This window comes from Hydra viridissima, unplaced genomic scaffold (assembly GCF_058129835.1).
Source record: "Hydra viridissima isolate aposymbiotic clone 2 unplaced genomic scaffold, HvirCarnegie_v1 scaffold_5, whole genome shotgun sequence".
NCBI classification, from domain to species: domain Eukaryota; kingdom Metazoa; phylum Cnidaria; class Hydrozoa; order Anthoathecata; family Hydridae; genus Hydra; species Hydra viridissima.
This window is the reverse complement of record NW_028324304.1, coordinates 8,975,721-9,002,571: the sequence shown is the minus strand read 5'-3', so window position 1 is coordinate 9,002,571 and position 26,851 is coordinate 8,975,721. Positions and strand designations below refer to the sequence as shown.

Sequence of the window (26,851 nt, the reverse complement as noted above, 5' to 3'; positions counted from 1 at the left end):
GTCCGGAGCGTTCCAATTCATCAACACGTTCTCGGCCTTCTTTGAAGTCTTTGTACCACTTGTAAACATTTTTTTGAGACATAGTCTCTTCACCGAAGGCCTTTTGCAACATTCGATACGTTTCAGCAGCAGAAATATCATTCCGCAAACAAAATTTAATAGCACTTCTTTGCTCAACAAAATTAGACGTCATGAAAATCGCCGAATGCACTTTTGGTACTTCAGAAACAAGCGTAAACAAAAAAAAATAATTATGAGTTTGACATGTACTTTTGTCTCTGTCTACTTTTAAAACTTTTAACAGCATCTTTTCTTACAGTGGCATTGATTAGGTTCTGCTTATTTTTTAAAAAGATATTAATTATAATTTTAGAAGCAAAACTTGTTGGGAAGTGTTCTGATAAAACAAAGGTTGACTTCTTTAACATTAGCCCCTTGTTTAGTTATTAAATTTGAAAGTTTACCTAAGACTGCAAAACATCTACATGTAAAATCCTTGAGTGAAAGTGAAGGTACTGTAAGACCACCTCTTGATAGTAATTGTAGATATGGACAAATAACTATATTGCTTGTATCTGTAGCTAGCATAGATTTGCAATAATTTCATTTGCTTCTTTTTATCAATTTCTTAGCTATATAACCAGCAATTATTGTTGCAACCTCTTCTGTTTCAGGTAGGAGAGTTGATTCAGATATCTCATTTGAGTTTAAATCTAATATTTCCAGTAATTCTTTATTAATTGGGTTATTATGGTCTTTCTTTAGATCCTGTTCCCAAAAATTTACATTCTCCTTAATTAAAGACTGACATACTAAGGTAACTTCTAAATGTTGAACTACTAGTAAGCTTACTAGAAATCTCCACCCACTCATCTGTCTATATTTTGAAAATCTACGCTCTATTGGGTCACTTTGAAGTTGTAAAGTGAGCACATACGAACATCCTTCTCATCTATAAGTAACGCTTGGGAACGCAAAGTTGTGATAAGAGCAGGTGATGTTTGTTTTGATAGTGTAAAATATGGAGATTTTTGCCAAAGTTCAATCCAATTAGCAAGTTGCCTAAAAAAAATTGTTTTACCATCATCAAAAACAATTCCCCCTGCTAGCACACAACGTTGAAAAAACGTTGAAATAACGTTGATCGACGTTGATCAACGTTGTTACAACGTTGTTTCAACGTTGTTTCAACATTATGTGCTTGCTGGGGCATTACCAAGTTTATTTGGATTAAATTGTTGTTTAGAATTTGAAATAGTCCACCACTTTTGAAAAATAGTAAGAAAACCAGAAATGTTTTTTCTTCCTGGAAAATAACTTTTAAAACTTGTAATTGTTGTTTAATCAAAAATGGACAGTGGAATAGAAACATTTTGCTTTCTGTTAACAGGGTGAAGACTTTGATATGTGATTTTTGGAACTTTTCTTAAATTACCCTGAGGTTGTTCATCTTTAGAATGTAGATGATGAAAATCTCCCCAAGTAATATAACCAGCTGGACAACTATATTAGAATCATCCTTTATATTGTATGTGAACGATGGAAAGACTAATTTTTTACAGTGTAATAAATTATTTCTGATATTTTTAACTAAGTGAACACTATCATAAAATAAGTATATTTTATTATTTGAACTATCAGTATGATAAATAAATAAACTTGATTGGTTACCAAATTTAGAATGAAGCAAACTAAAAGCAGTTACATTTGCTTGATGATTGTCAGTAACAATTCCTCGAATTTTAAAACCAGATAGAGAAAGAGAACTAATAGAATCTGATATTTGATCTGAAAGCCAATTATCACTTATAGTAACTTCAAGTATTACTTTTATAATAAAAGGAATAGATTTCTTTAAACTATTGTGAGGAGGGAAAATGATAAAATTGTAAACATTATCTTTAAGTTTTACCCGACTCATATAATATTCGACAGAAAGAGTGAGTCAACCAACAAAAAGTACGCAAGGAGACTTATTGAATTTGTCATATGAATAAGATGATAAAGCGAAAAGAAGAGTAAAATGTAACAACAACCAAGAAAAGACGTACACGCAGAGAATTATTGATTTTGTCAAATGAATAGACGATATACCGAAAAGAAAAGTAAAAACAACAACAACCAAGAAAAGACGTACACACAGAGACTTATTGAATTTGTCATATGAATAAACGATAAAGCGACAAGAAAAATAAAAAATAACAACAACCAAGAAAAGATGTACGCACGGAAACTTATTCAACCTGTCATATAAATAAATGATGAATAAGTAGCAAAACGGTAAACAACCGAAAACTATAAAAAGCTCAAAAAAAGAAAAGAAGACAGTTTTTGGGAAGACAGTTTCTGAAGAGAGTTTTTGAAGAACAGTTTTTGAAGAGGTTTTAAAATGGCAAAGTAAGAGTTAAGAAGAGTAAGAGATTTAAAAGAGAATTTTATGAGAAAAGAGATTTAAAAGAGGAATTTATGAAAAAAAAATTTTTAAAGATTTAAAGAGAATTTTATGAGAAGTATTTACGAAGATTTTAAAGAGAAACTTACGAGAAGAATTGGTAAGAAAAGATATTTGAGTAACTTTAAATAAGCGTTATTATCTGTATTGATTTATTGATATTTGCATGAGTTAATTTTAAGAGAATATATATATTGATGAGAATATTTGAGAATATTTATTAAGAAAAATAAGTAAGAGAAGAAGAACCAGTAGTAAGTACTTTTGTTTGCATTTAGATTATTAATATTATTGTTGTTATTACTATATGCGTTAAATATTGTTATTGAAAAGTTTGATGCTTTACCGCGCACCTTAGCATATCCGCGCTATTACACTTACGTCACACAAATATAAGAGTGCTTACCATTACACATTAATAGAACAATTGTTGAGTTTTATATTATAGAATATACTGAGGACGGCGAATTTAAGTTAAGCCTTTTTTGATTAGACCTTGCCCATTCTTAACCAAACTATTCCTAAACCTAGCCCTTTCCTAACCAAATACTCCCCAGACCATCTACCTAGTTCCCAACCTCCATATACCTAATCCAAACAACACCAAACCCAAACTTCCCATTCCCCTTCCCCTTTACTGCAAAAGAAGAAAACATAATAATAATAATAAATATAGTTAAATCCACCGCCCTCACACTATCATAAATACAAAAACTCATTTGTACAGAGTACCTTTGTCATCTGCACCCACATAAACACCACTACAATATTGTGCTTGTTTCTGAAGATAAAATTCATCTACCATAGGCGTAGAGTTTTAGTTTTCCCGGATGGGGCATAAACTATTTAGTAGGAGTTGAAAATCTATAATAAAAAATAAAAAGTTTTTTTAATGGGTATAAAAATGTAATCATTTTTTCAAGTAAAATGTGTTCATGCGTATGGAGGCACGCATTATAAACTTATCGATCAAATGATCTAGATCAAGAGTGTAGGCAATATCGCGATGGCAATTTAAAACAGCGAGATGATTCAATCGCTCAAGAGACATTGTAGAACGAAAATAAGCCTTTAGCCTACGAAGACAAAAAAAAGAGCGCTCACACGTAAATGAGGTGACAGGCATACATACTAAAATTTTTACCAGCTTCACAAACTCGGGAAACAGTGGAATTGATTGAGAAAGGACACCATCATGTTCTACAAGCTCATTCAAAACTGATTCAAAAACAATTAGTTGAATATTCTTGTACTTTGCATGATCCATAAATATGTCGCGATGGAGTTGTAGCCTTCTGTAATCTTTAAAGTCATCTTTGTAAAAAGCCTCAACGAATCCAACTTCCAAGCACCAACCAATGAGAAATTTTTCTACATTTGCTAAATGCTCAGTGGTCTCAGTCGATTCGAAACGGGTGGCAAGTCCCGTTATAACACAATCCAGAGATGCATAGAAAAGCTGGCGGTAGTGGTCCTCTGTAGTCGTAGCAAAGTATGGAACTCCACTTCCAGTAAATTTTGATGTAATTTTACGTTTCCGTGGCATCTCTGGTTTGTCAAGTAAACTACATTCTGCTGCTACAACGGCTGCATCCCATAACACTTTGAGGCGAGTATCACCCCGTGTTGATGGTATTTCTTGCTTTGCAAGAATTAAGCTGCATGCCTAAAATGATTTTCAATAAACGTTTAACATTATAATTTGCTTAAAATAATATGTTAAAAAAAACACTATGAAATAAAACAATATTTACCTCGGAGTGCTGTATTAGCACCCTCGATTATCGTGAAGATCATGCGCAAAATTTCCAATTTGAAAAATGTGTCAAACTTACAAAAAGATTCCAGATAACCCGCTGCTTCTGACTTATTTTTGGCTGAATTATCAGAATGGTTTTCAAAATCCTCTAAACAGTTGGTAATGGCAGAATAGTTACTCGTAATAGATATAATGGACGGTTTTCTAAGGATCCATGGAGTGTGGCAAAATGGCCGTAGTGTTGTTCCACTTTCTACATCCTCTACATTTCGAAATTTGTTGAAACATGCCAGTTGTTTTGGAGATCCACGGGTAAATGCGATGAATGATTGCACTAAATTCATAATATTCCTGATCTCTGTTTGAATTTCAACAGAATCTTGTGCGACCAAGTTGAGATTATGAGGGCGGCAGTGCACGTAAACTGCCCGCTCTTCTTTCCCCCTCAATAAAGTCTGCAATCCATAGATACTTCCAGACATGTTACACGATCTGTCAAAATATTTGCCCCAACAATTTTGAATCAACAGGCTAAATCGACACAAAACGTACATCAAACAGTTTAGCAAAGCTGCGCTCTAGATGTTCTCGGTTTGCTAAAATCCCATTAAAAGCAATTTTAAATTTTTCATTAACACGCCGAATGCAGATTTAAACTTGTTCTTTCGCGGACATGTCCGTTGTTTCATCGGCCATCAAACTATAGAATTGTGATTCCCTTATACTTTCGCATAGCTTACGAAGCGTTGCATGAGCAAAGTCTTGTATGATTTCGTTTTCAATTTCAAGCGAGAGCCACTTTTGCTTTTCAGGACGATTCAACCATTTCTTCAGTTCCAGAGAATTGTCTGCTCGTAGTTTGAGTAGCATGCGAAAGTTTGAATTATTTTCAACCTTTCCACGAATCACAAGGCCTTGCGTTCCCTTACACATTAAGAAGAAACATTTATTAATCCAGTAAATAAATTTAATGATTGATAGTTAATCTAAATTTTTCTTAAAGGAAATTGAGGAATTACCAAATAAAGAAGTGTTGTAAATATTTTTGATAAATCCGTACGATTATCCATCATTTCTTTATTTTGGTGATGATTAAGGTGTTGGATAACAGTCGATTCCAATGTTGCTGAGGCGATCATACTAACAGACGCCCTATGGAGTTCAGATCGCTCGTGAGAACCAAAAATTTGTAACGCTTTCTTCCAATTAGAAAATCCGTTTAAAATAAAAGCTTCATACGAATCTTTTTCTCTTGAACTACGAGGTAAAGGCATTTTCATTTGGGTAGCTTTGATGCAGGTAGAACGAAAAACTTTTTCTTTCTGGCAGTCATGTAAAACCCATTTATGTTTTTAATTCCAGCTTTTTTAAAATTTTCTTCCCTTTTTTGATGACTGTCTTGAACAAGAAGGTCTAGGCTCCTCTGTAAAAAACGGCGACTCAACAACAGCAGTTAGATCAGTTGCATAATCTAACTGAACAAATGATAAACTTTCATGAGTATTATCTTGGAAGTTATAAGCATTTTGAGATTCAGAAAATAATGCAATTGTTTCAATTTGATTTTCTTTTTTTGAAAAGTATTCACTAATCTTCTTTATTCTACAACATCGTACAACTTATTATTTAAAAGTCAATGTACCGTTGAACAATTAAAAAATTTCTTCAAAAACTTACGTTTTTTTCAATTCAAATGATTTTTAATTCAAAACTTTTAAATAATAATACAAATAATTCTGCCATATTTATCAAAGAAAGAAAATACTGAACGAACTTTTAACTCACACAACTCTTTAGTTTATGTAGTTCCGTTAATTTGCTTTTTGTTACGTTTTTACCGATCTCAAACGCCCTTGAGACTCAATCAGAAGCGTGGAATTTCTGAAATTCGAAAAATAATTAAAACTTTTGAAAGGTTAAACTTTTGAAAGGTTAAACTTTTGAAAATCACCATAGGTATTTGCGGAAATATTACAATCGTTTTTAAATTGTTATATTTGTTAATATTTAAGTATATTATGGTTTTTATTTTTTAAATATTTTTGAAAGCTTGGTGAATTTCCCCGGGTGGGACAAAGCCCCAGCGACAAATTTCCGGATGGGAAATTGAGATGTTTTTTAAATTCAAAGCCTTCTGGTGAATGTTTAATATTTAACATGTTCCAGTCAGTAATTTTATCATTTTTAGAAAAAGAACTAAGTTCATCTTCTTGATAAATCCGAGTTTCAGGTGGTTTTCTCATAGCAATAGGTGATGGTAGTGTGGAAGGATGTTTTAAGCATTCACTTGAAAAAGTTTAAGAAATAGGATCCAGATTCCAATTTAACTTGCATTTTATACCACGGATATGGTACTTTTCATTAATATGCTTTTCACACAAAACTGAGTCAGGTGAAGGCACCCAATCATTACAACTTACAAAATGAACCCAATAATCTAGTAACTCTTCATTTTTTAAAGGAAAATGAAAAGAAGCAACTTTTTTTATCTTCCAAAGAACTGATGTATCCAGTTTTACAACCATATGCAACACACTTGCTAACCATGATATGATACTTTTTTAACTTTTATTAACTATCTATCTATCTATCTATCTATCTATCTATCTATCTATATATATATATATATATATATATATATATATATATATATATATATATATATATATATATATATATATATATATATATATATATATATATATATATATATATATATATATATATATATATATATATATATATATATATATATATATATATATATATATATATATATATATATATAGCTATTTCAAGTTGTATTATTATCAAATACAATATCTCTTGTTCGTATAAGAGTGCTCAATATTTTGTATAAATAGAGCAATATATATATATATATATATAAAACGAAGAAACAGTAGATATATGGATAAAGCTTAGAGTATGTTAGATTAAAAAATTTTTTGAATATTTGATATTTCGCACATCTTTGATTTTTTTAACTAAGACAAAATTTTTTAACAATTTTTTGCATCGATTTACTATATTTTTTGGTGAAGTATGGGAAAGTTTGCGTAAATATGTTTTATTGCGTAAATATATTTTATATATATGTGTATATACTTTTGAAGGGAAATTTACTTTTCCTGCATACTTGACGCGTACTGGGCACATATCGATGCTATCGGTGTAAAATCCTGCGTTTCCGGATACTTCCATACCGTTTAATAAGAAGTATATTACGTTGTCGATCACATTATCTTCTTTTTTTTCCTTAAAGATGGTTTACCGACTATCGACTCAATTTTTTGGCTCTTAAAGTGAGCTACAGCTGCATGCCGAACATAAAAGACATCATAAATTCCCACAACCAAAGCATTCTGCAAAAAAACCAGCAGCAAAAAAACCCCAACATTACAGAAAAAACCTGTAATTGCATCAATAAAACTAAGTGTCCTTTACATCAAAATTGTCTTGCAAAAAACATAGTCTACCAAGCCACCATCTCTTCCAGCAACCCAGTAATGAAAGATAAAATATATTACGGCATCAGCGAAACACCTTTCAAACTAAGGTATGCGAACCACCAAAAATCCTTTAACATTGAAAAATATAAGAACGACACAGAACTATCGAAAGAAATATGGAAAATGAAAGAAAAAAATTTCACACCTATCGTTAAGTGGAAGATAATCAAACATTGCAAATCGTACAACCCGGCCACAAAATGCTGCATGCTATGCCTGCATGAGAAGTACATGATTGTTATGTTTAATGAAGGTACCTTATTGAATAAGAAGAACGAATTGGTTTCAAAATGCAGGCATAGAAATAAATTTCTTCTTTCGAAATTTGATACTGGTGACTAAGCCTATATTATTTCTTTCTTTTCTTTTCTTTTCTTTCTTTCTTTCTTTCTTTCTTTCCTTTCTTTTCTTTCTTTCTTTTCGTTCTTTTCTTTCTTTTCTTTCTTTTCTTTCTTTTCTTTCTTTTCTTTCTTTTCTTTCTTTTCTTTCCCGTTCCCGTATTTTAAAAAGCGGGAACGGGAAAATCCCGTTCCTGTTCCCGTTTTTCACCTGGAACGTCTAATATTTCCTGGTTTTTTTTCCTGCTTTTTTTTTTTCTTTTTTTTTCCTGGTTATATAATTTGTTTTTTTTTTTTTGTGGTTTATTTTGGTTTAGGTGTTTGTTTTTTTTTGGATTCTTTTTTATTTTTATTTTTTTTATTTTTTAAATTTATTAACTTAACAACATTTTTACAACATAGAAGATTTTTACAACATAGAAGACACACAGGGGAGTTTTAATAAAAGCTATGTACCTAAAAAAAAAAAAGGAAAAAAGGTTAATTCTAACTAATAACTTATATTCAAAGGAAAATAAGGTAATTAACAAGAAAGATACCAAAGATATGAAGAAAGTTAGTAAAGAAAAGACGAAAGTTAGTAAAGAAAAGAAGAAGTTAGTAAAGAAAAGAAAAAAGTTAATAAAGAAAAGAAGAAAGTTAGTAAAGAAAAGACGAAAGTTAGTAAAGAAAAGAAGAAGTTAGTAAAGAAAAGAAGAAAGTTAGTAAAGAAAAGAAGAAATTAGTAAAGAAAAGAAGAAAGTTAGTAAAGAAAAGAAGAAGTTAGTAAAGAAAAGAAGAAGTTAGTAAAGAAATAAAGAAGTTAGTAAAGAAAAGAAAAAAGTTAATAAAGAAAAGAAGAAAGTTAGTAAAGAAAAGACGAAAGTTAGTAAAGAAAAGAAGAAGTTAGTAAAGAAAAGAAAAAAGTTAATAAAGAAAAGAAGAAAGTTAGTAAAGAAAAGACGAAAGTTAGTAAAGAAAAGAAGAAGTTAGTAAAGAAAAGAAGAAAGTTAGTAAAGAAAAGACGAAAGTTAGTAAAGAAAAGAAGAAAGTTAGTAAAGAAAAGACGAAAGTTAGTAAAGAAAAGAAGAAAGTTAGTAAGGAAAAGAAGAAAGTTAGCAAAGAAAAGAAGAAAGTTAGCAAAGAAACGAAGATAGTAAACTACTTAAAAAAATTATAATTAGGTCTTAAACCTAATTATAATTTTAAATTATTATAATATTTATATATATTTACCTTATAGTTATAGTAGTTTGTTCCTAGTATTAGTACCAAATTTATAACATAAATCTTAAAATCTTAAAATAAACGGGAATATATGCGCGCAAATCATAAAATAGCGGGAATCCCGTAAAAAAGCGGGAAACTTGGTAAAATGCGGGAAACTTGTAAAAATACGGCTTTTCCCGTATTACTTAAATTATATTATAATATATAAATATATATATTATAATATATAAATATATAAATATGTATATATATAATATATAAATATATATATTATATATATAATATATATATAATATATATATATTATATCATAATATATAAATATATATATATTATATATTATAATATAATAATTACGGGAAAACCCCGTAACATCGAATGACGTACGGGAACAGGAACGGGAATTTCCTGTTCCCGTATTTTATTTATTACGGGAACAGGATCCCGTTCCCGTATTTTAAATACCAAAAGCAGGAACAGGATCCCGCTCCCGTAGTTCCCGTAAATACGGGAACTTGGCGCACTCTAATACTCAATATGCAACTCATAGTACGCATTTTTATTGAGTAGCAATACGCAATACGCAACTCATAATACGCATATTTTTTGAGTATTTTGCGTAAAAAATACGCAATTTTTTTGAGTGTAAAATATAAATTAGTTGTTAAAGTATATATTTTTTTATAAATAACAAACAAAAACACTAAATTATAATTTAACCATTATAATTTGTTTTTTAAGATAAATTATTAAGGTTTGCGTGTCGAAAATCACGTCTTGAAGCCTCTAGGGAGTAAGTAGCATTGCTTTTAATGACTTTATGAGCTTGTTTCAAATAACAATTTACAATTTGCTGTTTTACAAGTTGATAAACTTTGAGTTGCTTTGTTTTGTAAGTTGATAAACTTCTTGCGTTTGTATTTGAAATAATGACTTTTTTAATAATTTTTTATTACTTTTATGAGGCTATAGATGTATATAAGATGCAAGTATTTATCTTTTTATCTATAGTAAATAAGTTAGATAAATAAAATAAATCATTTTAATCTTTTATCTTATATAAACTAAAGTAATTTATATATGTAATGTAATTTAAACTAGTTTTATAATATTGCTTATTTGCTTAGCAAAAGTTTTATTTTAGATTTTTTGCTTTAACATGTATGGAAGATCCGCCAAACGAAAATTAGGTTCAGACTCTAATGTAAAGAGTTTGAGAAAAAAAAAAGAAAAAAGTATAAATAAAGAAGATAAAGAAAATCAGTCTGTAAATAAACAAATAAATTCTGACAGAAGCAATCGTGCCTTAGCCGTATTGTCGATTGAAAATAGTCAACCATCGTGCAGCGAAAGCATAAGCAATGCTTTATTAACAAATATAAGTATTAAACGATATGTTAAAGAGATTAATGAAATTAAACATAACTTGAAAAACAATAAATTTCCGCGTAAAATTTTCAAATTTGGTGACACTGAAAAAACTTACAGTTCGGTTTTAAACTTTTTTCATTGCCAAACCGAAATCAATTTTAAACCCGGAAAGAAAGAAAAATTACATTTTACCTGCATTTATTGCTATAAGGTATTACATGAACCACTAGGTAAAAGTGGTAATTTTTTTAAGCATTTTAATTCCACACAATGTAAGGGCAAAGACGATTTTATGGCTTGGAAAAAGGCTTATGATGATATAAGTCTTGATAATGATGATGACTCGTTGTTAGATGACAATATTATGGATCTAACTAAATATGTAATGTCATCCAATATGGCAACACAAGAGCTAGGTAACATTCATCTAAAAAGACTTTTAGAGCGTCATAAAAATCATTTACCATGCGAGAAGTCTTTTGTCTATAATATAGTTCCTATGGTAGTTGAAAAGGTAAAAAAAACAATCACTAACTGCCTTAAAAAAGCCAAAACTATTACATTAATAGGTGATATCTGGGATGGCCGCCAACTGGCTGATTTTTTTGCCTTATGTTGCCAGGTTACCTTTGCTGATTTCAGTAAAAAGCTAATAGTTCTTGGTCTTCAACGAATGAGTGGCCCACATAATGCTGAAAATATTATATTGGTTTCAGAAGAAATATTAAATCAATATGATTTCGATAAATCTAAAGTTGACGGTTATGTGAGTGATGGTGGTAAAGCTTTTCTTAGAGCTTTTCCACAAATGCTCAACTATGAATTGGAAAACGGCAATTGGATTGAAGAAGACTTTTGGGAAGAATTGTTTGAGAATGACGACATTGATGAGAATGATCAGGAACTAAAAGATTCACCTGAAAACAAAATTGAACCTGAAATTAACGAATTGCTTACTGAAGAAATAAATCCAATCCAAAATGATATTAAATTTAGCAAACTATCTAATGAGATTGATGCTGAGATTGATGCTACTGGAATTGATGATGCTGATAATTATGAGTTTGGGGATCATAGTATAGTAGATCAATTAGAGTTTGAACTCGGCAGCAGAAAAGTACCTCGTTTTGCATGCACAAACCACAAATTTAATATTTCAATACGTAATACTGTGAGGTCATGCAAACGATTGAAAACTATTTTGTCATTGCTTTGTTCATTTGCTAAAAAAACTCATCAGACAATTCAAATTGCCCGAATATTTCAACAAAAAAAAACAGATTAAGAAACGAAAATTTAACTCGTTGGTCATCAAGTTTTTTAATGTTGATTTGTTTTTACAAAGCATATAAAAAAACATTGCTTTGAAACTATTAAATGTCCAGTTACTCAAGCAGAGATTGAATTCTATTTATAATTGATGCTCCCAGCATATAGATTTACGCTTTTGAATCAAAGAAATCGCGTACATATTGGTGACTTGGTACCAAGTTTACATTTATTAATCATGCAATATGAGGAAATGGCTAAAAAAGATGATAAAAAGAAAAAATTTTGCGAATTGCTGATAACTAATGTAAAAAAACAATTTGAGCATGAGCTTAACTCTGCTGTTTATGCAGCTGCTGCAGTTTTAAATGTTTCTAAACTTTATCTATGGTATCAAAGACCGATTGCAAAAGCCACAGTCAGTTTGGGACTAAGTTCATTAGTAAACTTGGCAATTGAATTTAATAAAAAAAAAAACGAAAAAAACGATTTGACAGCAAGTGGTTCTAATAATAGTTTCTCTCAAAAAAGTGTTCCTGACGATGAAGCCTTTGATCAGTTTTATCAAAGCATAGAATTGGATCAGGTAGAGTACAATAAAAAAGAACTTAGCATCGGACACCTAGCTGACAAAGAAAGGAATAACTTTGTAAACATTTTAAGAAACCATAATTTCACCAACAAAACTCATTATGATGCATTTTGGTTTGAGAAAAGAAAAGAATTGCCATATCTTTATAATTTGTGTCTCATGTTTTTTAATATACCGACATCCTCCGCTTATGTTGAACGTTTTTTTAGCATATGTGGTGTAGTTAATCGAAAAAGAGCCGGCAACATGACCGATGAAACACTAATAAATCGTGCCTTTTTAAAAAGTAACTTAACCATACTTAATGAAATGGCTGAGTGAAAATAATTCTTCAGTTGTTTGAAAATTTTCTTCATTACTTTTGTTTTTGTTTATGAATTGAAAATACAGTTTAGAAAAATATAATTTTTTTTTTCTCTTTCATTTCGTGTTTCTGTTTGTTCATTATATAAAAAACAATATTACTTTTAGAACAAAATTATATTTTACACTCAAAAAAAAAAACGCAAATTACTCAAAAAAATGCGTATTATGAGTTGTGTATTGAGTATTCTACTCAAGAAAAATGCGTACTATAAGTTGCGTATTGAGTATTATACTCAAAGAAATTGCGTACGTTGAGTTGCGTATTGAGTATGATATGAGTAATATACTCAATACGCAATACGCAAAAAAAAGTGCGTTCTGATGTATGATATTTATTATCTATTTATTGTTTATTAATTAATTAATTTTGTTAAATAACAGAAAAGCATTTTGTAAAATTACGATGATATAAGTAACGTTACAATGAGTTCAGACAAAACAAAACGTAGAAAAATTGCTGTTGAAATAGCAAGAATTGTGAAAGAAGTATCATGCAATGAATCCGAGTTGTTGAATAATATTTTAGAGTTTAATTCTTCTAAATCATGTCCAATTGTCAAAAATACTTTGTTACCCGAGTCTCCTAAAATTCCCGAAAAATAATGCTTGTCGAATGACAATATAAATTTACCTTTTACTAACTCTATCATTAGTTTTGAAGAATCTAGTGATAACATCGAATGGAAAGCTTGTTTGCATGATGATTTAGACAGTGATGATATTGATGGCACCAATTGCGTAACAAAAGTGAATGAAAGTGTATCAGATGAATTAAAGCGATGGACGATTGCATTTCTCATAGTGCTATAAATAATTTGCTTTAGAACCAGTGGCGTTGCGTGAGAAAATTCCAGGGGGGGGAGAGACCTTATTTTTCCCAACTGCTCAACATAGTTTTCACAACTGTTTTTTATAATTTAAGAATTCAAAAAATCAATTTTTGTCCTATTTACAAAATCTACTGATTGTTATACTACATTGCACTCACTTTCATGAATTGTCAATTATCAGTATTTATTGACTTCTTTTAACAAAACATAGCTTCCTTTACATTTATACAAAATATTCAATTCAAAAAACGTCTAAAGGTTTTACCCATTCATAGTGAAACTGTATCAGTCCAAAAAAATGTTACAATTTACAAATCCAATAAACTTTACAAACCATTTTGGCAGCATATATAGCAGTTTAAAATTTTACGGAAATGAATTAGTACAAAGGAATATGGAAAATATTATTTTATTTCAAAACTTATACGCACAATATTTTATCATCACTATCATTTTTTGTCTACTGTTTGATTTTAATATGACGTTTCTTCAATTGAACCCATCGTTTAACAAGATGTTCGGGGTTAACTCCTTTACAAAGTTCTTTTTCGCACTTTAGTAGCATGAGGCTATCCAATCTCTCGTCACTCATTGTTGTTCTCAGATGTGATTTTACAATTTTGAGTTGACTGAATGAACGCTCACTTGATGCTACACCATAAGCAGCTGTGATTACAAAAATGCATAATTTATGGGCTTGTTTCAGTATATCCTTTAACTTCACAACATGGTACAAAATGTCTTGCAGCGTCTTAGCTGGTGTTCTTGATGACTTAAAATCTTCATGACCTTCTTCTAAACAGATATCTATCAAAATTTCCATCTGGCTTTTCAGCACATGAACGTCAGGAATATGGTCCTTGTATCCAGGAGGAAAAAGTTTGTTTGCTTTTGTTAAGTTTTCAATACTCAAATTATCCTTATTTAAAGGAAAACTAAAAGTTTTGGTGATAGGGGCAAATATTTCCTTTAATGCTGCCGAGTTTTCTGTTAAACCCATGGCTAGAGAGTCTATGACCTCTTTGAATTCTTTCCGGTAAAAAGCTTTCATCTCCATTGCTATTAATCTATGGTGTCGTTCGTAATCATTTTCTGCATCAATGTGTAATTTCCTAGAAAATATTACTGCACTTTCAATCAAATTATTCATAGCATCTGTATCGTTACTTGGCAGTACTTTCAATTACATTTATACTGTTGATAACATTGAAGTTTGGACTTTCTAAGATTTCTGTTAATATTTTTATCTTCTCAATGATATTCTTCATGAAGAAAAGAGTAATAATGAAATCAAAAGTTGTTACTTTTTTCAGAAGCCCCATTGCCTTAGTTCTTGTGTTAGTATCAAAAATCTTATTATTTGAGATGCTCTGAAGAAGATCAACAACCTTCTCTAAACACTGATTTAAAGCCTTAACAGATTTTGCTCGTGCGGTCCATCTTGTTCTAGACAGGTTTACAAGCTGTAGTGCACTGTCAATGTCTTCCAGTTTTTCTTTTAAATGACTAAATCTTTTTGTGCTTGATGTGAAGAAAACATGCAACTGTTCGAGGACATTAAACAATTCTCGTATTAAAGTATTAACATTGCATGCATGTTCAAGAGCAGTGTTTGTTCTGTGGTCTTGACAAGGTATGTAGGGTACATTATGGCCAACTTCTTCTGTTATATACTTTTGTACTCCTTTAAATTGTCCAGACATTGAACTCGCGTAATCATACGACTGAAAAGCCATCTTTGATGTGTCAATGCCTTCTTTATGTAAAGAAGATAAAATTAGCTCAGCCATCCCTTTTCCAGTCTTTTCAGTGCATTCAACGGATTTTAAAAGCCTTTCCTGAATCTCACCGTTTTCACTGGCTGTTCTCACAACTATACTCATTATGTTTTTATGTGACATATCGGGAGTAGTGTTGGCCATCACGGAAAAAAAATTGGAGCTATTAATTTCTTCTATGATCTTTCCCTTTAATTCAGTTGCAATTAAACTAATCATTTCATTTTGAGACGATGGACTTGTGTATGTAACTCTATATGGACGAAGGGCTCTATCTTCAATCCAGGCTTTTAGTGTGGGATTGTGGCGAGAGATAAGATTCACTACTGCAACAAAGTTACCTTGATTAGCACTGTCCGATTCCCTAAACGCTAGCCCTTGGCTTCCTAAAGTCTTGCATGTATCAATAAGAATTTCAACAGTTTTTCTATTCTGTACCTCTATTTTTTGCTCTTCTATAAGAGCAAGTCTATTGGATTTATCAATAAGGTGATCTATATGACCTTTTTTCATAAGAAAGTGACAATATTCACTTAATGCAACTTTATGTGCTTGAGAGGTAAAGTGTGCCTGAAGCTTTCCAAGTTTTTCTTTCCCATAGCTTTTCATCTTGGACCAAGATCTTACCCCAACATTTATCCAAGCATCTTCAGTTTTTCCCTTCTTTCCAAATACCTTAGGGAAAAGCCGGCAGACAAAACAAAATGTGGCATCCTTCTGGGTACTGTATTCTAAATGTTCAAACTCTTTGTACCACTGGGGATTAAATCTATTTTTACCGTCACTTGGGAAACTAGCAAGTTTTGGTTGGTGTGGTCCTAACTGGATTAAATACGATTTTTGATTATCTGTAATTGTATGTGGACGTAATCCTGGGTCATGGCTTATCAATGCTGATGAATCTGATTTGTCAATTATAATACTTTGAGCTTTGATATCGAGTTTTCTTAAAAAAGCATTTCCCATTTTCAAAACATTTTTTGACATTTCCACCACAGAACTTGTTGCATTTACAATTTCAATCGCAGCGAATTTTTCATTTACTAATTCTTCTTTACAGTATTTTTTATAAATGTCATTACAATCTTTAAGATTATCTATTAAAACACCCAAATTCCCCATGAGCAAAGTCCAACTTGTTGTTTCACTGCTTACTTCAGAAGTATCCAAGTTAATAATATTCATGTCATCCTTTTCATCTCGGTCAGGAAACTGGTTTAAATGATCTGATTTAGAATTTAGTTCTGTAAGTTTCTCTGCTTGTTCCTGGACTACAATATAACCCAAGTTTTCCCCTTTTGCATCATTATCTTGAATTTTTGAACTTGCATCCTCTTCAAATTTTTTATCAGAAGATGTTGATTCTTCTTCTATGGATATACTACATGTTGAAGTCGATGTTTCAATTATTATCAAGTCTAACTTTGTATGTTCACTACTTTGTATTTCATCATCCACTTCGACATCATCACCAGCATTCTGAGGTACCATTTTTCGTTTTTTTGAAGCTAAGGAGGCTAGAAAAGGATTCTCTGGGGCTCCCACTGTTTGTATATGAACCTTTCTACCACCATGAACGGATCTTTCATGACTGGTTTTATAGTCGTTGTTAAATACTGCTTTGCATACGCAACATTGTAATTTATATCTTTTGCTTTTCATAGTTAGTGCTGGAAAACAAATGCAGATACTATAATTTACCGTAATTTTTAACTGATTTAATGTTTATAAGTTATCACTCTTAATAAGTGTGATAACTTTTATAAACATTAAATAAGACAAATGTTGAAATCAATTCATGGAAATAAATATTCACGTTTCAAAGTAGAAAGTATGAAAAAAAAAAGAATAACTGCTTTTAGTCAAACATACAGCATAAACTTTCAGCTGCCATTTTTATTGTTGATAACAAAAAAAAAGTAGCGCGAAAAAAAAAACAACGTGGAAATCAAAAGGGCTCTTCTTTATGACTCCACAATTTATTTCGTCTTGTGGAAAACAGCCATAAGTCGTTTAATAAACGTAAAGCTTATTTGTTCAAGTCAAAAAAGAATTAGATCTTTGATGGATTTTTGCAAACATTTTAATTTTATTTAACTAGAAAGTATTTTTTGATTTTATCACCTATTTCCCAACTGTCCCAACTCTCGGCAAGGAAATTCCCAACTTTTCTCTTTTTTAGATTCTGGGAGGGGGAGACTCCCCCCCCTACCCCCTCCAAGGCGACGCCCCTGATTTAGAACTAGCAAAAATCAAATTTAGATTTGCCTAATGATGCTAGAACACTTCTTAGAACTGATTGAAACGTTATTATTGCTTCTGTAGCTGGTGGTGAGTATTTTAATATAGGATTAAAAAACTGGTTATCTTTGCTCCTAAATAAATCTTCAATTTCATCTGATATTACACAGCTTACAATTCACATAAATATTGATGGTATTCCTTTATTTAACAGCTCAAACTTTTTTCTCTAGCCAATTCTTGGTTTGATTATAGAACTTGAAGGTAACAATGTCTTTCCTAGTTCTTGTCAGTAATAGTTGAGGCAGCTTGACACAGATTTTGTTTAGTAAGTTTTCACTTCAAATTTGTATACCCACATTAAATAGCAACATATTAATCTCGAGTTATTTATCTAGATCACAACATTTAGCCCAGAAAAGTAATACTTGCTAAAAGGTGTAATAATAATAATAATTTAACATGTATACTGTGGCATTAACATAATTGTTTTATATGTATTTAGTTGCTTCAAAACAAAACTTTGCCACTAAGACCACAACCAAGGAGATGCTTGAGAAGTAACATTCTAAAATGCTCTTATTTGTTTAATTCAGTTATGCTCGTTGAAAATTTAGTTAACTAATTGTTATAACCTGTAAGCATTCATATGTATTTCTTGGTATATTTTCAATCAGTTATGACTTGCAGTGATGCAGTATTGCTATTTGCATCATTTGTATGCTATATGATAGAGTTGGTACACTTTTTGAAAACTTGTTAGTTTACGACTTGTAATTGCTTTTTTTTTAATTTAAATTATTTTTTGCAGTGTTATTGTTGCCATTAATAAAATGCATTTTATCAGCCAGCAATATAGCTACAGGGCTTTGTAATGAGACATAATGATAATAAAAATAGTAATAAAAATAATAATAATAATAATAATAATAATAAAAATAATAATAATAATTATAACAATAATAACAACAATAATAATAACAATAATAATAATAATAATAATAATAATAATAATAATTATTATTATTATTATTATAATAATAACAATAATAATAACAATTATAATAACAATAGTAATAACAATTATAATAATAATAATAATAATAATAATAACAATTATAATAATAATAATAATAATAACAATTATAATAATAATATATTATTATTATTATTATATTAATTATAACAATAATAATAACAATAGTAACAATACTAATATTATTAATATTATTATTATTATAATAATAATAACAATTATAATAATAATAATAATAATAATATTATCATTATCATTATTTTTGTCATTATAATTATTATTATTAATATTATTATTATTATTGTTATTATTATTATTATTATTATTATTATTATTATTATTCCTATAATACCTGGGATAATTGTGGGATCCATGTGGGTTATCCCAGCTGAATACCAACTGGGTTCCGTATGGTTTCTGTTTGCTATCCCGACTGGATTACCCGGCCGGGACCCACCCGGGTACCTTATGGGCTGGCTAGCTGGGGTTTTTGATCTAATATTTTTTAATGATTGTAGGTTTTTAGGATCACCAATTTGATTGTTGGACCTTGGTCAGAACTTTGACATTTCGAAATTTTATCATTACAAAAAATAGATAAAACAAACTTACCTTTTGTATTTTTGATTCCTCATTGGTGATATATTGGTAATTCAATAAACGGATTTAAAGTTATGTAAATACTGGATCTGTTTTTACGGTAAAAAAATCTGTTTTTTGCGGCATTTTAAAGGCAAAATTTAAATTTTGCGTATAAGATTTTTGAAGACCTTTTTTGATTTAGTTAAATTTCCGAGATTACATTAATTAATTAATTGTAATCATGGAAAATTAAGACAGTTTTTGAAGAAGAGGAAGCAGCAATTGCCGTTCTCGAAAATGTAATAAGTGTGAAGTTCTTTCTCTAAAGGTGGCCTTGTAAAAAGTTTCCGAAGGAGCCTAAATAGTTTATGCTGCCTCCAAAAAGTATACCACATCAGAGCAAACGATTAGGTGGTATTTTAAGAAACAAAAAAATTGACAAATTTTGAATTGAACCTGATCATGAAGACAGTTCCTTCAAGGAATGTTGGGACAAAAGTTTACAAAACTTATTCATCAAGACCTAAATAAAACATCACTATCTGCTATTGATTTGAAGCTAATGATTCTGTGTTAAAAACCCAGGGTCATTATGAAAGAGAAGTTTACTCGGGTAGGAGATCTTGCTTGGGTGGGAGATGATGCTTTTGAAACTGAATTTGGATGGCAAAACCGCATTTTTAAAGATTTTATTTAGAAAATTGATAAAAAATTGAAGCTGCACATACTGTTTTCATGTTCTTAGACAATCATGTTCATTGAATTAAACTGATAAAAATGGAAAAAACTAAAACAAAATAATTTCAACCTGTTACTAAAAAGAAGCGTGGAAGCTATTCACTAATATGCAATTCAAATGCTTGGTTGGGAAGTGCTGCCACATCTTCCATACTCTCCAGACTTAACGCCATCGGATTTTCACCTCTTCCGATCTCTTTCAAACACTTTGCACGACGCACTATGCGTCGCGCTGATAGAAAAAAAAGGAAACAGCCTTATATCTGGAGAACTGTTTAACATTTTGAAGTAATTTTTTTAACAAAGCATCAATTTGTGTTTGTTAACACAAATATTTATAAAAAAAGTCCGGTCTTTTTTAAAACCGGTTTCATTCCGGTTTTTTAGTTGGTTTATCCGGACTAATTTGATTTTTGAATAAAAAGATATAAAACCGATAGTTTTTGATATTTAAAACTCTAAGTCTGATATATCAGTTTATGTTTTTTAAAGGTTACAGGCATTTTTAGTCTCCAAATTATATTTTCATGTTAAATAAAAAAGGAAATAACATAAGTATTTTATTATAAATAAAAGTAAAATAAATACTCCAGAAGTTCCATTCCCCTAAAATGCAGAATAAAGGTTCTGATGCTAAAATAGGTTTTTAACAATGTGGCTATGAAAATAGCCGTTTTTTAAAAGTTGCTTATCAATTACAGCTGCATGGTTTAATGATGCTTCCTTGCTTTCTTTTCTTAATATGAACCATTGCTCTTTGACTTCCTAAAATTATTTAATAACAAACATTAAAATTTTAAAAAGTTTTGTTACTGTAAAAAATAGTATAGTTTAAGATATAAATTATTTATTATAGAAATTATCTATCAAATTCTAATTCTAATAATTTTACATTCAAGAAAAAACTGTATTCACTGTAATAAATGTATATAATTGAAATATAATTTAAATTTTCATTCTAAACATGTCTCAGAAATCCTTATTTACAACAAGCCTTCAAGTATTGCACTATGCATCACTAAGTAGAAATAGGACTTTAGACACATCTTTGAGGAAAACAAAAACATGGCAAAATTGAGTCAATTTGAGGCCAATTGATGCAATTTTTCCTCAAACATAAAAGCTTGGGATTCTTATGCTTCAACTTTTCTAACAATTAGTTTTTTTTTTTTTCAAGCATAAAAAAACATACTGTGTTAATTATGTGAAAAGATCTCAGAAATATCAGATTGGCTACCACCAGCATCTAAAATGTATCATTAATAAAATTAAACAATAACATTAAATATTTAAATTTAAGATATACATAGCTTTCTCCAATATTTACCTTAAGAACAGTTACCAGCTTACAGTATAGCTTTTATACCTCTTGCATTTTTTTCTTCTTACAGTATAGGTACATGTCAGGTGTCATAAATAAATAATTAGCTGTATCCCTAGTATTTTCAGCAAAAGAAGTTAAACGTGCATGACCTACTCATGCAGTTTTGTTGGCTTTGTTTCTGGCTTCAATGGCACTCTCAGACAAAGAACCTGTTGGATACTTAAAATATTTAATAAAAGAAACACCATGAACTACCATTCTATGCAAAGACTGTGATATTGGAATGGTTTTTAAAAACTGATCATTAGAAATGAGACCAAACAGACGTTCAGATTTTTGCTTGAAAATTTTCACATCTGGTCTTGCGGTTGCACTATTCATATCAATGAGCAGGTCCCTAAATAGTTTGATCATAGTGGTATTCTTCCAGTCACAGATGGATTATTAAAGAATTTTCATGCAACATAGCTAGTGTAGGATATACCACTTCCCTTCCTGACAAAAGATACCCTTATTTTTAATTGTATTTTGAATAAGTGCTGGAATTTTTTTTTTGTTTTCAATAAATTCTTGGCTATTTTTTGCTGCAATTTTTCTTCCTTGTTTCACTGCTGGAAGTTTGCAAGTAGTATTAAAAAAAACCACTCCATGCTGCATATCCACAAATGAAGACTGCAAATTCCAAGTTTCAATATATTCTTGTCTATATTTTTATCTTTATTCCAAATGGTTTCCAAATTAAACTCCTTAGGACTTGCTTGACATACATGACAGCACTAAGATGCTATATTTTTAAAGCATTTTTGATACCATTAAGTGTTTTACCATCATTCATTGTGGTATAAATAGTTGACAAACTTGAATTTATAACAAAAGTATTGTCATGAAGTATAAGTTTACTTTTAATATTCTCTAAAGACAAAATTTCATTTTGTAAATGTTCAAACTTCTCTTGAATAAAACTAGCAGTCTCTTTGGAAAAACAAAACATAAGATGACGGGTTGCATCTGGACTATTTGGATTACAATTTTTCCATAGTATCTTTTTTCCACTTCTAATCTCCAACAGTACAAACACTTTACTATAAACAGTGTAATCATCCACACCTCTCTTCATAGTTGCTGCATTCTGAAACTCAGATTGGTCACTCTGACCATCACCACCCACTTTGCAAATAACATGTTATCACGTTCCTCCTGTACTAAAACTTTAATAGAATTATCTTCATCCTCCAAAAGTTACTCAAACTCTCTAGAAACTGAATGTTTGATCATATTGAAGAGATTACATTTTACTTTAGTTTCTGAATATTTCACCTGCTCTGGAAATGTTTGTGTTAAAAGTTGACGAAGAGTGAAAGTAGCCATTTTGATAATTTATAAAAACCATCGCAAGGTAAAACTGAATCAAATAAAAACTTACCGTATGTTATTGAACTACGGAATTTTCATTTACTTCACAGAATTTATTCGGTTTTTAATAAAACTCACAGTAGTAAAAATGATTTTAAAGCATGAGGTCACAGAGGTCGCCTCAATTTTTTTGCATGGCAGTAAAGTCGATTTGCAGTAGCTATATTTAATTCAAAAAAAACGAGGCGACCTCTGTGACCACATGCTTAAATCAATCAATGTTTAAGAAATCAAAAAATCAGCAAAAAAAATGCTATTCAAAAACCTTTTTTTTTATTTCTTGTTTTACATTCAATTAAATACATTATTATTTTAATTTCGCATAAAAATAATATAGAAATTTAACACTTATCATATACTTTGAAAGGATTTTAACAAAAATGTGAGTTTTTTAAAACCTTAAAAAAACCCTTAAGATGTAAAAAGTTTAAAAAAAACTAAAAATAGTTTTTTTTTAAAGAGAATTAAAAACTGAATGCAAAAAAAAAACAAACTTGAAAAATTTAAATATGAAAAATCACTAAAAAATATGTACAATCCCATTTCCGCTAAGCGATGCATAGTGCGGCGTTTCATTCAATAATGACGTCGAACTACGGGGATGGTTAGCATAGGCGTAGAACGCGCTGGGGCTCGGGGGCTCGAGCCCCATCAGGAAACTTATTTCACCAAGCTTTCAAAAATATTTGAAAAATAAAAACCATGATATACTTAAACATTGACAAATATAAGGATTTAAAAACGGTTGTAATATTTCCGTAAATACCTATGGTGATTTTCAAAAGTTTAATCTTTCAAAAGTTTATATTATCTTTCGAATTTCAGAAATTTCACGCTTCTGATGAGTCTATAGGAAGTTTGAGATAAAAACGTAACAAAAAGCAAGTTAACGGAACTACATAAACTAATGAGCTTTGTAAGTTAAAGGTTCGTTTAGTATTTTTTTCTTTGATAAATTTGTAATATTTGTATTATTATTTAACAGTTAATATTTGTATTATTATTTAAAAGTTTTGAATTAAAAATCATTTGAATTGAAAAAAACGTAAGTTTTTGAAGAAATTTTTAAATTGTTCAGCGGTACATTGACTTTTAAGTAATAAGTTGTACAATGTTGTAGAATGAAGAAGATTAGTAAATACTTTACAAAAAAAAAATCTAATTGAAACAGTTGCATTATTTTCTGAATCTCAAAATGCTAATAAGTTCCCAGATAATACTCATGAAAGTTTATCATTTGTTCAGTTAGATTATGCAACTGATCCAACCGCTGTTGTTGAGTCGCCGTCTTTTACAAAGGAGCCTAGACCTTGTTGTTGAAGACAGTCATCTTTTCCATCAAAAAAGGGAAGAAAATTTAAACAAAGCTGGAATGAAAGCCATAAATGGGTTTTACATGACCGCGAGAAAGAAAAAGTTTTTTGTTCTACCTGCATCAAATCTACCCAAATGAAAATGCCTTTACCTCGTAGTTCAAGAGAAAAAGATTCGTGCGAGGGTTTTATTTTAAACGGATTTTCTAATTGGAAGAAAACGTTGCAAATTTTTAGTTCTCAAGAGCGATCTGAACTCCATAGGGCGTCTGTTAGTATGATCGCCTCAGTTACACTGGAATCGACCGTTATCCAACACCTTAATCATCACCAAAATAAAGAGATGATGGATAATCGTACGGTATTATCAAAAATATTTACAACACTTCTTTATTTGGTAATTCCTTAATTTAGTTTAAGAAAAAATTAAGATTAATTATCAATTATTAAATTTATTTACTGGATAACTCAATGTTTCTTCTTAATGTATTAGGGAACGCAAGGTCTTGTGATTCGTGGAAAGGTTGAAAATAATTCAAACTTTCGCATGCTATTCAAATTACGAGCAGACGATTCTCTGGAACTGAAGAAATGGTTAAATCGTCCTGAAAAGCAAAAATGGCTCTTGCCTGAAATTAAAAACGAAATCCTATAAGACTTTGCTCATGCAACGCTTCGTAAGCAATGCGAAAGTATAAGGGAATCACAATTCTATAGTTTGATGACCAATAAAACAACGGATATGTCCGCGAAAGATTAAGTGTCGATTTAGCCTGTTGATTTAAAATTGTCGGGACCGATGTTTTGACAGATCGTCTAAAATTTCTGGAAGTATTTATGGGTTGCAGACTTTAATGAGGAGGAAAGAAGAGCGGGCAGTTTACGTGCACTGCCGCCCTCATAATCTCAACTTGGTCGCACAAGATTCTGTTGAAATTCAAACAGAGATCAGGAATATAATGAAATTAGTGAAATCATTCATCATATTTACCCGTGGATCTCCAAAACGATTGGCATGTTTTAACAAATTTCGAAATGTAGAGGATGTAGAAAGCGGAACATCACTGCGGCTATTTTGCCACACTCGATGGATCCTTAGAAAACCGTCCTTTATATCTATTACGAGTAACTATTCCGCCATTATCAACTAGTTAGAGGATTTTTAAAATCATTCTGCTAACTCAGCCAAAAATAAGTCAGAAGCAGCGGGTTATCTGGAATCTTTTTGTAAGTTTGACACATTTTTCAAATTGGAAATTTTGCGCATGATCTTCAAGATAATCGAGGATGCTAATACAGCACTCCGAGGTAAATTTTGTTTTATTTTATAGTGTTTTTTTTATATATATAAATATTATTTTTAGCAAATTATGTGAAACGTTTATTGAAAATAATTTTAGGCATGCAGCTTAATTTTTGCAAAGCAAGAAATACCATCAATACGCTTAAGGAGGTGTTAAAAAAAGCCCGGGTTGATACTCGCTTTAAAGTCTTATGGGATGCAGCCTTTGTAGCAACAGAATGTAGTTTACTTGACAAACCAGAGATAACACGGAAACGTAAAATTACATCAAAATTTACTGGAAGTGGAGTTCCATACTTTGCTACGACTCCAGAGGACTACTACCGCCAACTTTTCTATGCATCTCTGGATTGTGTTATAACGGGACTTGCCACCCGTTTCGAACCGACTGCGACCACTAAGCATTTAGCAAATATAGAAAAATTTCTCATTGGTTAGTGCTTGGAAGTTTGATTCGTTGAGGCTTTTTACAAAGATGACTGAAGATTATAGAAGGCTACAACTCCATCGCGACATATTTCTGGATCATGCAAATTTCAAGATTATTCAACTAATTGTTTTTGAATCAGTTTTTAATGAGCTTGTAGACCATAATGGTGTCCTTTCTTAATTAATTCCACTGATTCCCGAGATTGTGAAGCTGGTAAAAAATTTTACTATGTATACCTGTCACCTCATGTGCGTGTGAGCGCTCTTTTTCTTGTCTTCGTAGGCTAAAGACTTATTTGCGTTCTACAATGTCTCAGGAGCGATTGAATCATTACGGTATTTTAAATTACCATTGCAATATTGCCTACTCTCTTGATCTTGATCATTTGATCGATGATTTTATAATGCTTGCCTTCATACGCATGAATACATTTTACTTGTGAAAATAAATTTTATTTTTATGCCCTTTGAAACAACTTTTTATTTCTTATTTCAGATTTTCAACTCCTACAAAATAGTTTATGCCCCATCCGGGAAAACAAAAACTCTACGCCTATGATGGTTAGACAAATTTTTCCAAAGGGGAATCAAAAAACTCGATTTAAGTTGGGAACAAGTCAACAACCACAACGGAGAATACATTATTAATTAAATTGTTGTTATTTTATGTTTAAAATAAAGTTATAAAAAATTAAAAAAAAAAAAAAAAAAAAAAAAAAAAGGCGAGAACTTATCGGACAACCCAATACAAAACTTTTTCCGTTGTTTGTGAGTTTAGACTATGTCTTTGTTTAGTGACAAAGACATAGTCTAAACTCACAAACAACGGAAATCAAATATAAAAAGTTTTGATCGTTTGATCGATCGAATCGTTCTGATTCAAAACGATTAAAATCAAATATCAAAACGATTTTCCTCTTTTATTAAAAAAAAAAAATTTAGTAATTGATTTATTTCTTTTTTTGCGGTTAAAACGGTTGTGTTAAACGATTGTCC

The 26,851-nt window shown here is 30.4% G+C and overlaps 2 protein-coding genes, 1 long non-coding RNA gene and 2 pseudogenes across 6 annotated transcripts; 2 read left to right on the top strand and 3 right to left on the bottom strand.

Moving 5' to 3' along the window:
- Positions 1–1,981: 1,981 nt before the first annotated feature.
- Positions 1,982–26,328, top strand: LOC149888474 (zinc finger MYM-type protein 1-like). Of its 4 annotated transcripts, XM_090087493.1 has the most exons (8): positions 1,982–2,552; positions 17,659–17,807; positions 17,973–18,045; positions 18,223–18,277; positions 23,636–23,726; positions 24,056–24,520; positions 24,617–25,431; positions 25,524–26,328. In XM_090087493.1, the coding sequence occupies exons 6-7, from the start codon at positions 24,260–24,262 to the stop codon at positions 24,776–24,778; spliced, it is 423 nt and encodes a 140-aa protein (XP_089943619.1). In that variant the 5' UTR covers positions 1,982–2,552; positions 17,659–17,807; positions 17,973–18,045; positions 18,223–18,277; positions 23,636–23,726; positions 24,056–24,259; the 3' UTR covers positions 24,779–25,431; positions 25,524–26,328. The 4 variants fall into 4 exon arrangements, with proteins under 4 accessions (XP_089943619.1, XP_089943618.1, XP_089943620.1 ...); XM_090087492.1 differs by lacking the exon at positions 1,982–2,552 and having other exon boundaries at positions 17,378–17,807; positions 24,060–24,520; XM_090087494.1 differs by lacking the exon at positions 1,982–2,552 and having other exon boundaries at positions 17,378–17,807; positions 23,636–23,737; positions 24,056–24,484; positions 25,524–26,015.
- LOC149888477 (zinc finger MYM-type protein 1-like) lies at positions 3,358–4,713 on the bottom strand (annotated as a pseudogene).
- On the top strand, positions 9,906–12,902 carry LOC145182069 (uncharacterized; annotated as a pseudogene).
- On the bottom strand, positions 13,862–17,317 carry LOC149888476 (zinc finger MYM-type protein 1-like). Its single transcript, XM_090087490.1, has one exon. It carries the CDS (start codon positions 17,136–17,138, stop codon positions 14,862–14,864), a length of 2,277 nt encoding a protein of 758 aa, XP_089943616.1. The 5' UTR covers positions 17,139–17,317; the 3' UTR covers positions 13,862–14,861.
- Positions 20,049–22,779, bottom strand: LOC149888475 (uncharacterized). Its single transcript, XR_016453029.1, has 3 exons — positions 21,401–22,779; positions 21,266–21,319; positions 20,049–20,838 (listed from the first exon to the last, which is right to left on the bottom strand). It is a non-coding gene; the product is annotated as an uncharacterized LOC149888475 (long non-coding RNA).
- Positions 26,329–26,851: the final 523 nt, after the last annotated feature.